This window comes from Phyllostomus discolor, chromosome 6 (genome assembly GCF_004126475.2).
Source record: "Phyllostomus discolor isolate MPI-MPIP mPhyDis1 chromosome 6, mPhyDis1.pri.v3, whole genome shotgun sequence".
Classification (NCBI taxonomy): Eukaryota; Metazoa; Chordata; class Mammalia; order Chiroptera; family Phyllostomidae; genus Phyllostomus; species Phyllostomus discolor.
In genome coordinates this window covers 41,053,050-41,065,954 of record NC_040908.2, presented here as the reverse complement: position 1 = coordinate 41,065,954, position 12,905 = coordinate 41,053,050, and the positions used below count along the sequence as shown (strand labels likewise).

At 40.7% G+C, this 12,905-nt stretch overlaps 2 protein-coding genes across 2 annotated transcripts in view; both read right to left on the bottom strand.

The window, feature by feature from the left end:
* B3GNT2 (UDP-GlcNAc:betaGal beta-1,3-N-acetylglucosaminyltransferase 2) overlaps positions 1-12,905 on the bottom strand; it is a 156,358-nt gene that overhangs the window by 89,938 nt on the left and 53,515 nt on the right. The window lies entirely within an intron of this gene.
* COMMD1 (copper metabolism domain containing 1) overlaps positions 315-12,905 on the bottom strand; it is a 96,841-nt gene continuing 84,250 nt past the window's right edge. Inside the window, 1 exon segment of the mRNA XM_028514549.2 lies at positions 315-644. Within this exon segment, the coding sequence (XP_028370350.2) occupies positions 534-644 (111 nt within the window). The 3' untranslated portion in view covers positions 315-533.

Genomic DNA, 12,905 nt, shown 5'->3' with positions numbered 1-12,905 from the left:
GGCTCAGGTCAAACCACACACCCTAGACTTGGGCAGAACTAATTCAAATATCTGAATCAGTTCCAGAAGCATCTCTGCTTTTACTGATGAGGGTCAGTAAATCTCTAGGCCTCAGCTCAAGACGCATGGTATTTGGTCAGCCTTGTATTTGTATGAATAAAATGTTTTCTAATTCTTGTATAATTTATCATGTATAAATTCCTAAAATCCAACCCAGGAACAAGTCACCACAACAAGGGTTTCTAAAGTTGACCCCAGCCCAGTCCACCTGAATCCAAGTCTCTGGAGATGGGGTCCTGGACACTTCCTTTAAAAAAAAAATGCCACTACAAGTCAAGTGCCTCTACATGCTGAAGTATAAGAACCTTTGCAGTAGAACAACTCTAAGAGTAAATTGAAGAAATAAGTCTCAGGAAGCAGAGGCAGACAAGATTTGAATTTGAGGATTTAATACTAATTGGTGAATAATATTAAACAAAAAAACAGGTCAGTAAAGAGGGACTGTGAACATCTTTGCTTCAACAACTCCATCTTCAGCTAGCTGGCTGCATCAGTGTGCTGATGCTTTCTTCTACCTCTGAGAGCTTCTTCAGGACTTGGTTGACCTTGGCCTCATCAAATTCCAAACACAGAAATTCAGATTCCTGCAAAACATAAAAGGGTGTTTTATAGATAGAAGAGACCCTCAAGATAGCTAAAGCTCTGCATCTGGTGTTACCCAGCTCTAAAGGACTGGGGCCCTTACTCAGGAAACCTGACCCAAGCCTCTATACCTAAATTTTACCCATCACAGCAAATCCAAGACAATGCCCTAAATCAAACTACTTTTCTGAAGTGTTTCATAAATGGTAAAGAGGTATTCAAATGTCAGGTGTTCTCATTATGAGGCACATAAGAAGCTCTTCTTGTCTGTCATCACAGTTGATCCCATAATAATTTTTAAGTAAGTACTTAAGTATGCTGTTTTACAGATGATGATCACGGGGCACTGAGAGTTAAGCTGTATCACAATATCAGAAAGAGGGAGGGTCAGGCTGTGAACTTCACGTTGCCTCCACAGCATCCTGCAACATAAAATGGAAGGAGGATTTGGTTTAGCTCTGTGTGACCCTGGGAATTGGGCTAACTTGGATTGAGTGGTGATACTAGAAATTGTGACAAGTGGTGTCCAAGTTTCTTGGGAAACATCAGTCAGATTAATTGATAACTAGATCTTGAAACAGCCCTAAATATGTCTAGGGCTATTCTACTTGTTGCAAGCCAACTCTCCCAAGATTTCCCTCAAACACATTCCCTTTAATCACTGTTAAGCATCAGTCTATCAACCTTATATCAGGTAGATATCAAAGAAAAAGGCCTTTAAAGTATGGTAGCAGAAACTTCACTAGCACTAAACAAATCCAAGGTGCGTGCTGTCTTGAGAGATAAGGGCAAATTATATATATCCAAGAGGAACTATATTCAAGATTCTTAAGAACAAACACATACTTTTAGAGCAGTATGAACTATTAGAAATCATATAATCCAACTTCCTTGTTTTTTAGATAATGAAATTGAGGCCCTGAGCATATCACATGGCATGCTTATTGTCCACCCTTCTGTTGATGGCAGAGCCACCAGATCGATGCTCTTCTCCACAAGCTCCTCTGTAAATGCTATGACATTTCCCCCCTCTATCCCCAAGGCAGAAGGTAAAAGAAGACCGCAGCTTCTTCAGAGGGAGGGAGTTACTGTATCATCAGCTGGAAGAACCTTCAGGAGTTGATTCTGAAAAAGTACGTACCTTTGCTGTTGCTAAGCTCCTATGCTGAGTCTATAATGATGGCATTGGACATCCACCAGAAAAAACAAACACAGAGGAAAAATAAGGGGCCTCTTGGAAGAGAGTCTCCCAAATGGAAGGGAAAGCAGCTTTCCCTAACAGGGAACTTGCTCCTCAAACATGTATTTGGGTAGGAGAAAGGAACAGTCTCTCATATGTGAGCTTAGAAACTGCCAGGTTTTCAATTAGTCAAAAGCAAAAATCAATTTAAAAAAAAAAGGAGAAGGAAGCGTGCTTGCTGTGTTTAAGTTTCAGGAGAAGGAAATTTACGGCAAATGAGGCAGTTTAGATGGCTAAATTAAGAACAGACCTCAGACTTGAAAGCCTTTTATTCATTCAGTTTCCCTAAGATGTTTAGCTTGACTTTTTTCAAATTATATTTTATTGATTATGCTGTTACAGTTGTCCCATTCCCCCCTCCACCCTGCACACCCCCTCCCACCCACATTCCCCCCGTTCAGTTCATGTCCATGTGTCATTAGCTTCTACATTTCCCACACTATTCTTGCCCTCCCCCTGTCTATTTGCTACCTACCATCTATGCTACTTATTCTCTATACCTTTTTCCCCTCTCTCCTCCTCCCACTCCCCTGTTGCTAACCCTCCATAGGATCTCCATTTCTGTGGTTCTGTTCCTGTTCTAGTTGTTTGCTTAGTTTGCTTTTGTTATAGGTATGGTTGTTCATAACTGTGAGTTTGCTGTCTTTTCACTGTTCATATTTTTTATCTTCTTTTTCTTAGATAAGTCCCTTTAATATTTCATATAATAACAGTTTGGTGATGATGAACTCCTTTAACTTGACCTTATCTGACCTTATCTGAGGGCACTTTATCTGCCCTTCCATTCTAAATGAAAGCTTTGCTGGATAGAGCAATCTTGGATGGAGGTCCTTGCCTTTCATGACTTGGAATACTTCTTTCCAGCCCCTTCTTGCCTGTAAGGTCTCTTTTGAGAAATCACCTGACAGTCTGATGGGAACTCCTTTGTATGTGACTGTCCCCTTATCTCTTGCTGCTTCTAGAATTCTCTCCTTCATTTTTACCTTGGCTAATGTAATTATGATGTGCCTTGGTGTGTTCCTCCTTGGGTCCAACTTCTTTGGGACTCTCTGAGCTTCCTAGACTTCCTGGAAGTCTATTTCCTTTGCCAGATTGGGGAAATTCTCCTTTATTATTTGTTCAAATAACTTTTCCTCTTGTTGCTCTTCCTCTTCTCCTTCTGGCACCCCTATCATTCAGGTGTTGGAACATTTAAAGATGTCCTGGAGGTTCCCTAAGTCTCTCCTCATTTTTTTTTTTGAATTCTTGTTTCTTCATTCTTTTCTGGTTGGATGTTTCTTTCTTCCTTCCGGTCCACTCCATTGATTTCAGTCCCAGTTTCCCTCCCATCACTACTGATTCCCTGTACATTTTCCTTTATTTCACTTAGCGTAGCCTTCCTTTTTTCATCTAATTTGCGACCAAACTTAACCAATTCTATGAGTATCCTGATTACCAGTGTTGTGAACTATGCATCTGATAGGTTGGCTACCTCTTTGTCGCTTAGCTGTATTTTTTCTGGAGCTTTGATTTGTTCTTTTGTTTGGGCCATTTCTTTTTTCTTGTCTTGACACACCTGTTATGTAGTGAGGGGTGGAGCCTTAGGTATTCACCAGGGCAGGGCAACCCAAGTTGCTGCATTGTGACACTGTATGTGGGGAAGGGGTCTGAGAGGGATCAGTGGTGCTTGCTCTGCCTCTGCTAGGATTTCAGTCACTTCCCCCTCTACCCACAAGCAAAGTGGGCCCTTCTGGTGCTGATTCCCGTGTGGGTGGGTCTGTGTACGTTCTAGGACCCTGTGGGTCTCTCCAATGAACTCTCCTGTGAGGCTAGAAGCCTCCTGGTACCTCAACCCCCACAGGTATTTTCAATCAGTGGTTTGAGGCTTTATTTCCCCACACTGGGGCCCTGGGTTGTGTGGTCTGTCTTGCTCCCCAGTTTTGCCTGGTTTATCTGTGTGCGAATGTGGGATCACCTGGTCCACCAGCCAACTTGTGTGCCACGCCCCTCCACAATCTATTGCTTCACTGAGTCTGTCCACTGCCACCTTGTGCACCCTGGGTCCGCCAGCCACCGCTTTGCTTCGATCCCTCTCCACCCAGCTGTCCAGCCCCGCCCCTCCTATTGGTCTGGATGAATGTGTCTACTTTAACTCCTTGGTTGTCAGACTTCCATACAGTTCAATTATCTGTCAGTACTGGTTGTTTTTGTTTCTAAATTTTTGTTGTCCTTATTTTGGTTGTGCGAGGAGGCACAGTGTGTCTACCTACGCCTCCATCTTGGCCGGAAGTCTTAGCTTGACTTTTAAACATGTTTTAACATTTGGCTTTTTGAAACAATGGCCTGGAAAATAATAATTAGGAGAGTCTAACATATATTTAGGAAACTGCCAGAAAAGATGATGTAATTTCTGTTTCACCTCAGTGAGAGAAAGTCTGTTACAATGATACATTTCTATTTACATGAGAAGAGATTATTGAGGACAATGCTCATAGGGATAGTAACACCTAAGCACAGTTTATTAATAAATAGCCAGGATCTTTTCTGAGCAGGGATCATTAATTTGTAAGAGGTTTCAGTACTCACATTATTTTTGATTAGCCCTCTTAAGTATTAATGAAGTTCAGTTTATTTTTAAAAGAAATAAAATACTAAAGAGAAATAGAGGCTAGATAAAGAGAATCAAAAGTTAAATATTTTCTATCCTTTCCCAACCTGCACCTCTCACCCTTGAAGCAATGCACCCTAACAGTCTTCGAAAGACACATGTAACCACCCATGAGTCTTGAAGAAACAGTTTACCTGCAACTGTATTATCAATGCCTAGCTTCATTTAGTTATGCTATCAATATTTTATCAATTATTTGAGAGCCTTTAAGCTGAAATTAATACATGGGGCTTTTTCAAATTTCACATTTGACTGGAGTACCCTACCAAAAGTACATTTAGTACACTTGAAAATATCTTTAGAAACATAGGTGGTGCTTATTAAGCCAGAGGGGGAAAGTACAGATGAAACACTTCAGCTTTTTTTCAGTCATCTACCTTGATCTGGACCTAAATGATCATAATAGTAAGAAATGACAACACTAAATTCCTGTATGTAAATATCTGAGCAAAGAGTTAGAACCTTTCTTTTTAGTAGAGTGTGGATACAGCGTGGGGTAGAGTCAGAAAGTGGTTAGCAGATGAATAAGCAAGCACATCATTAGTAAGACTATGTACTTTGTGATCAAGGGGAGTACGTCATTGTATTAAACTCAAGGGTTTAAATAACTATTTTAAATTAGAGAAGAAAGCAGAGGCAAAATAGTCAAATATTTTCTTCAAGTGCAAAAGCTATAAAATTCTAAGAAGAGGTCCTTGAGAAACCACCCTGTCTGAACCAACAACAAAATAAAACAAACAAAAACAAGCTAGCTTTAATGACTTCCAGAGAAGACCATCTCAGATTCCTCAGAAACTCCTTTCCCAGGTAATTACTCTAACATTCTTCAGGAAGCTCTAACTTGTCAAGCCTAAGTCTTTAATTCTTTATCTGAAGCTCATTTCCTAGCAGGGCCACAGAGTATAATTCATTATTCATTTATAAAATAATTGAAGACTGCCATTAAACAAGTGTTTGGGTTTCCCCATCTCACACTAAGTAACCTCTTTGTATAGGATGTCCATTTAGATGACTTCCTTATCTTGGCCCATAAGCGTACTCTAAGCAATTCTTTGGTAAAATAATATGGTAACCAACCAACCTGTGGGGTCCTACCTAGCTCACTGCCACTAGGCAAAAATTCTGGAGATAGAGTTTGGTGGAAAGAAAAAGGAATCTTTTTATTTAAAGTATATACAGTTTGAAATAATGGCAGGTTTCTGTCTCAAAGCCTGTTCCTCCAAAACACCCAAAGAAAATCATCCTGTTACCCTCTGCCAACTTAGCTCTGGTTTGCACCTGGAACCTCTTCTCCCACCAAAGGCATCATCCTTTAAGAAATATATGTGGCTTAGCTGGTTTCCAGTTACTGTCTGGCTTCAGGCATCTTTTGGAGTCTGTGCCTTCAGGCATCCTACTTGCGGTGAGCTGTCCTCTTTTTCCTGGGGCTGCCCTCCCATGTGTCTGTGTGTCTGGCCAAGCAGGACCCACATGGCACAGTTCTAGTTGTTTGTGCCGCTGCCCATTCTTGTGCAAGGGAAGGGCATAGGGCTTGTTACCCAGCCACGGGACTTCCAGGACCAGCACTGACTGGTCCTCTAAGCCCTGACCCAGATGTTGGTGCAGTGCATCCAAGGCCCTGCCCAGGCTGGAGCAGGCACAGTGGCAGCGACTGACCAATGCTGATGGCCCACCTGCTGGAGGAGCATGTGAGTGGCAGGCAGGCAGCTGCCCTGTGAGAGCTGCTGCTGACGGCCCCCACTGGAGGAGGGCATGGTTGGAGAGTGGGGAGCTCCCACAACAACATCCCATGTGGGAGAGGGGCACAGGGCTTTTTGCCCTGCCTTCAGGCTCCCAGGCCTTGTTGCCCGAAGCCTCCTCTTTTCCTCTCTTACTGGCTTAGTTCCCGCTGTGCTCCAGGTAGGCCCTGGAGTGCTTGAGGAGGGGCACCAGGAACATTCCCAGACTATGTGGTCTTCACAGCCTGGGACCCAGCAACTCCGGCCCCCAGCAGCTGGGAAAGAGGAGAGAACAATGAGCACAGCATTTCTGCATGCTCCTCTTTTTAAAGGCTGACCCCAGAATCCCCTGCATGCTGGAAGTAGCTGTGTTATCACCCTGGCTGTCAGGACCACTCACACTGGTTCTGGCAGCTGCAGTGTAGCCACCACTCATGTGCCATTCTTGGTGCTTCTCCACCCTTCCCCCACTGACATGGGGGAGGGTCCCCCATTACAATACTACAATGATAAGATGCTAAAAATAGAAAATAAAAAAGACTACAACTTATAAATTACCTATAAACCATTTACAATCAATTCAACATAAAATAGAAATCCTATAACCTATTTCTATATTATAATTTTCCATGCACAATTTTCACAAAGCTGTATTCTCAATTTATTGACCATATTTAGCATGATAATACAACATCAGCAAATTCTAACATGCTGTGATTTCTTGAAAAATGCTCAAGTTGGGGGATGGAGGGTGACAATGGGAACGAGTGCCTCAGGATCCTGATGAACCGATACTGACTAAGGAAGGCCACATACATTTGGCCAGATTTCCTAAGGCTTATTCCCAAAGTTTTTGTTACTGGTGATATGAGCTCCCAGTTTTTGAGTTCAGCAAAATAAAGAATTCAGAGGCAAAAATTCTAGTGTATGACATTTATATTCAGCAAGCAAAGTGAAAGTACACTTGAAGTTAAGAATCAAGTGGACTGTTCAGAAATCTGCCTTGGCTTTTCTTCCCCCCTAAGATTTTATTTATTTTTAGAGCAAGGAGAAGGGAGGGAAAAAGAGAGGAGGAGAAATGTTGATTGGTTGTCTCTCACATGCCCCCAACCGGGGACCTGGCCCACAACCCAGGCATGTGCCTTGACCAGGAATCAAACCCGCAACCTTTCAGCTTATAGGATGACACCCAACACACTGAGCCACACCAGTCAGGGCTGCCTTGGTCTTTTAGAAAAGTCACAGGGGCAGAAGTGAGCTGGCTGGGATGCACAGACTCAGGAAACAAGTTACAGAGGCAAAAGAAGCGCCCTTTGAGCTTAGGAGAAAGAAAACAATGATATACACCTAAAGGGGGGACAGGGCAGTGGCAGGGGTGGAAGGTGGCGGTGGGAACAGGAGAGATATGGGAAGGTGTGTGAGAGAGAAAGAGTGAGAGAGAGAATAAGAGCAAGTGCACTGAATCCTTTTGTCTTAAAGATTTTTTACAGGGTCAGTGTTGTGGTCTCCACTGATTGGTTGGCACTAGGGAGGTCATTAGTCATTGCACCAGGTCCTTATGTCAGCCATGGTATAAGTAATTCTGTCTGCTTTTGCTGCTTTTCTGGGCCTGTAGCTAAAACGCAACTGAGGTCTAGATGTTATCTCTAGTTTGATCAAAACTCCTAAGATTATTTGATGCTGATCAGAACCTCATTGTCCTGAGGGCTTGATCCTTAAGGGAGCAGTCATGCAAGGGAGAAGGAGGCAGGTGAGTCAGGGTTCTGGATAGGGTAAGCTTGAACCATCCATCTGTCTCAGTTTCCCCATTCCACTTGCCAAGGAATTTCCTAGCTTCTTACTATCCTGCTCAGTATTTACTGACACAAAGGGACTCTTTGCTGGGTTAAAACTTAACTCATGGGGCCTATCCCCCTATTTGCGCTGTTTATTTCATAAACTTAAATTAACCCTCTGATCTGCAGCTCTAGCCCCGCTGTGTCTTCTGTGTTTAGCAACTGGAGAGAGAACAAGAACATGTGGCAAAGGTCAAAACTGGTAATAGCTTCTTAAAGAGCAATTATATAATAAATAAGTTACCCAAAAGTTTTGAACATTGTCCACCTGAGAAGTTCAAAACATCTTCCTAAGTAAACCTGTGTTCACCACTCATCCCCATACTTCCTATGGCTTTCTCAGAACTATCATTGATACTGTTCCCTAACTCCTTCAGGAGATCTCAAAATAGCTTCTCTGTGGCAAAGGATCTCCCAAGTTCCTTCCTAAGGAACCATTTCCCCCAATTAAAATTTTATAGTTCCCTGAAAACTGTGATTATTCTCCATTTGTCCTTTCGTATCTATTCTCCACCCTTTTCTGCCTTATTCCATGCCCTGTGAAGCTGGTCTCTGAGATTGTATCACCCCCTTGTTTTCTGGCTTAGAGTTGGGTTCAGGCAAGAGGAAAGAGGGATCAGGATGTTTATTTCCCAACCCCCAACTCCTTCTCCTCTACCATTGCCAATATTTGTTATGTGGGAGTGTTATTTCTTCATTTCTCACTTTACTTTCTGGCATCAATCAGTACTTCAGTATAAACATTAAGATGAGTTTCTTCAGATTGCTGAAGTACATACTCATCCAATACAAACTCCAAAAATGAGCAAAGCAAGGCTTTTCATCATGTTTAAGTTGGTAGAAAGGCTGCCCTCCAAGTGTAAATAACAGGATAAGCCAGAACAATTATTTTTCTCTTATTTGATATCAAAATCTTATATAGTGGCACCTTGATATTAAAGAAAAACAACAATAACAATAGCAATGACAACTGTGGAAGGTTAGATTTCATTAAGAATTTGCATCAAAGGTTTTGATATCAGAAATATGGCCTCATCTCTATCTATAACCTACTCTTACATCCTATATGTAAAACAATGGATAGTTCAGCTGTGGCTTAAAACAATACTTCAGAAAAGAAAACTTGCGATTTTTAACAATACATATTACAACCAATGGTCTTTACTCAGGCCATTTTTATCCTAAGGAAATCCTCATTTCAAATATAATAGCTGACAAGTCCTACATCTATTGTTTAAAGAACAGACTAACCCAATTCTCCAAAAGGGAAAAATAATTGTACTCTGAATCACAAACCAAATCATCCTACTGAGGATGAAAAGAGACTGAAATCAGACTCTTTTGGAGCTCTAAGACTGCAACTTAATGACCGAGTAACTAAATTAAAATGGCTCACCCCAAAACTTAAGAGGTGTCCATAATATTCTAACAATAATGTGGGACCAAGATAGGGTCTCCAAAAACTAAAAGAATTTACTGTAACAAATAAAAATAACAATGCCTCAGCACATGCCAGGTGCTTTCAGTAGAAGCCAGACCAGCTCCTAGAATCAAGAGCATCCAACCTGCAGCCCATGGGCCACATTCGACTCAAGATGGCTACGAATGTGGCCCAACACAAAATCATAAATTTACTTAAAACATTAAGAGATTTTTTTTGTGATTACATGTTGCAATGTATTTCATGTGTGGCCCAAAACAATTCTTCTTCTTCCAGTGTGGCCCAGAGACACCAAAAGGTTGGACAACCCCATTCTAGAGGAAATATTTTTCCACAGTCCCACTATCTCCTAGAAAAGGACAAGGTATATTACCAGTGTAGCTTAAAAGCATTAAACATTACTGGACAACAATTACTGAATTTTCTGGAGGTTTTTGTGAGGACAACCTGACAAAAGAAATTAAAGCGCTTTAAAAGAATTAAAAAGCCCCCACTGCCATAAATTCTAATTATACTAAAAAAATAAACTCTATAGGAAAATAAACTTTTCATCAGTTAACTAGAATCCTAAGGACAAAAGAAAGACATTGGTATCTAGGAAGTTTCAGACCTACCACTGATGTTAGTTTACTGTTAAACAAAGCTGAGGCAACTAACTTCAATTTTACCAATGACAAGCTCATTTTATATAAAAGTGGCAAAATTTTAAAAATAACATCAGATCTTAATTATTCAGAGTCCTATGATATGTGTCTCTGCTGCTTCACTTCTTCCCCTTTTTTGGTTCATCTTTTAAGTTATTTCCACAAAATGAAAAATATAAAATAAAATTTAAACATAACAGCTCTGTACGATGTTTTACAGAAAAGGAGATCAGAGCTATTGGGAAAAACTTTAGTCCTGATTTCATATAACTACTTTTGAAAATCACACCCATATAGTGCAATTTAAGTAAAAAAGATCTTCTTATCCAAATATTTCCTTTTATTTAGTAACCAGGACTACTGTTCTCAGCCTAGACATCTTTAAAACATAAGTACTCCCAGGCGAGGTATTACAAAAAGTTACTGACACCTTTCTATTCCTTTAATCAGGAGACTTGTTTTCTTCCAAGAGGCATGAACCCAAGTAGTCTGCCTTAAAACACAGGGTACCTTGCCATTAAGAGGTATAGATAGGGCACAAAGTATAAAAGAACTAGGAAAGTACCAAAGGCAAATCCTTCTCTTTACCCCGGAACCCATATCAGTTGCAGAGGTGAAGTATATTAAGTAACTCAGATTCCCTGATCCATACTCTCCATGCCTTTCTAGTCACCTGGTCACAGAAGTTGCTAGCACCAGGAAAACCTAGGAAATCTTACAAAGGAAACACTAGCAAGATAATCTCAATGAAAACCAAAGGATGAATTTACAGATAAATACAAACCTTCTGATCCTGTGCTTTCCTTTTTATCTGCAGAATCAGGATATGTGAGCCACCAAGGCAATAAGATTCCAAGGACACTGCTCACTCAAAGTTGTTTGAATTTCTAAGAAAGTGGCAGTATGCCAAGAACAGGACCCTGAGATCCTTTTGGTTTAAGATTTCTAAAGATGGAAAATAACTAGAGCCATGATTTAGAAGAAAAGTATACATGCCTGTCCTGCCAATGTGTGGTCAAAAGGAATGTGAATTTTTGGGCTAGGCAACCCTAACTTGTTTCTGAAAGAGAGGAAATAGTTTTGACCTTGCAAGAATGAGTGGTTCTTTTGTTGGCTGAATGATGTTGCTACACTAAGAGTATCACTATCCTTCCCCCGCCCCGCCCCGCCCCCAGGAGATTTCAAAGCAGCCTGACATTTTTTCTGCTCCCCATTACAGGTCGGTGGATAGTCAATGATAGAGGTACCATCAATCTTCATTTTATCACTAGAAAAAAACAAAAGAAACTCACAGAATAACTCTAATTATGAAAAGCCCAGAATTCCCAGCTCCTTGATTTAAAATGTCAACCACTAACACATCTGATTCTGAGTTTGGACACTTCCAAACATGATTAATAAAGTACATATAGCAAAGCAGAATGGAAACTAATTTTAAAAATTACAGATTTTATGCTGATTTACATAAACACCAGGACTTAAGCATTTACAAAGATATTTTAGAACGGCCCAACAAAAGAAAATAAAATGGAGCCAAATTATATAAACATGAAAGCTCAACACGATTAGATCATTGGCTGATTCTGTGTTTTTCAAAATGTGCTCTAGTTCATATTACGACTTTTCATTTTGGGTAGGATTGAATGTTTAGCTATTCAGATTTTCTGTATTTTTAAAAACTTCAGCTGAAAAATATTTGGGTAGAAAACTATTTTTAGGTGCTCTGGTTGGATCTGTAGAAAATCATACTAGCTTTTGGCTAAGTAGAACTACTTCACATGTGAAAATGGACAAAGAACAAGAGGAACAATAGCTGAACTGCTGAAAAGGCAAATCACATTGAAGGAAGGAAAAAAAATTTCACTTAAACCTTAGAGAAAACAAATGACAGAATTCTTTAGCACTGGGCAGGGGTAGGGTTGGGGGTGGGGGGGAACTGTGTCGCTAATTTTAGTTTTGAAGTTCAGATTGGGGCCCTCCTCATTCCTGAAGAGGTACATTCCAGAGCAAACTCATTTGCAAAAAACTTTGACAAACAAACTAAAATATATTTACATGACAGGAACAGAGATTAAAAAAATAAACAAAATAAGCATCCAGAGTTGCTTATTTCTTAAGCAATACCACTGGTCAGGCAGGAACAAAGTATGCAATGTCACTTGTTTTCTGGGGTTCTTGATAATCTACACATTAAGATGGCAGGAACATCTCAACACATCCAATAAAAAGATAGGAGTGCGGCAGTGAGTAACAGACTCCTCGGCAGGGGAGGAAGACAGAAGCGGTACTAATCAAACCAATTCTGTGATTGCAGATTTTCTCCAACTAGAGGGATCGTCCTCTTGGCTCTGCCAACAGCACCATCCTCTGTTCCCAGCTTTCTCATTGCGGTTTAAGTCATTAATGACTGCACAATTAAGCAGAAACAGGCATAGTGAGAAAGCAGTATTTCCATTGGCCCTTCTCTGGAGGAAGCAAATAAGCAAAGGGGGCAAAGGTGGAAATACTTGACCAAGGGGTAAAAGGAGTTTCAACCTCAGAAAATGCTAATTTTGGGGAGGAAAGTTGTAAATGATTTTTTTTTCTTGAGGTTATGGGGAAAGAGGACTAATTTTGTTTCATTTTCAACAATTTCCAAATATAGTCACATTCTGAGGTACTAGGAGGGGTTGGGACTTTAACATATCATTTTGCAAAGGGGACACCCAGTCCAAACAATCCCCAGTGCTTGGAGGAGC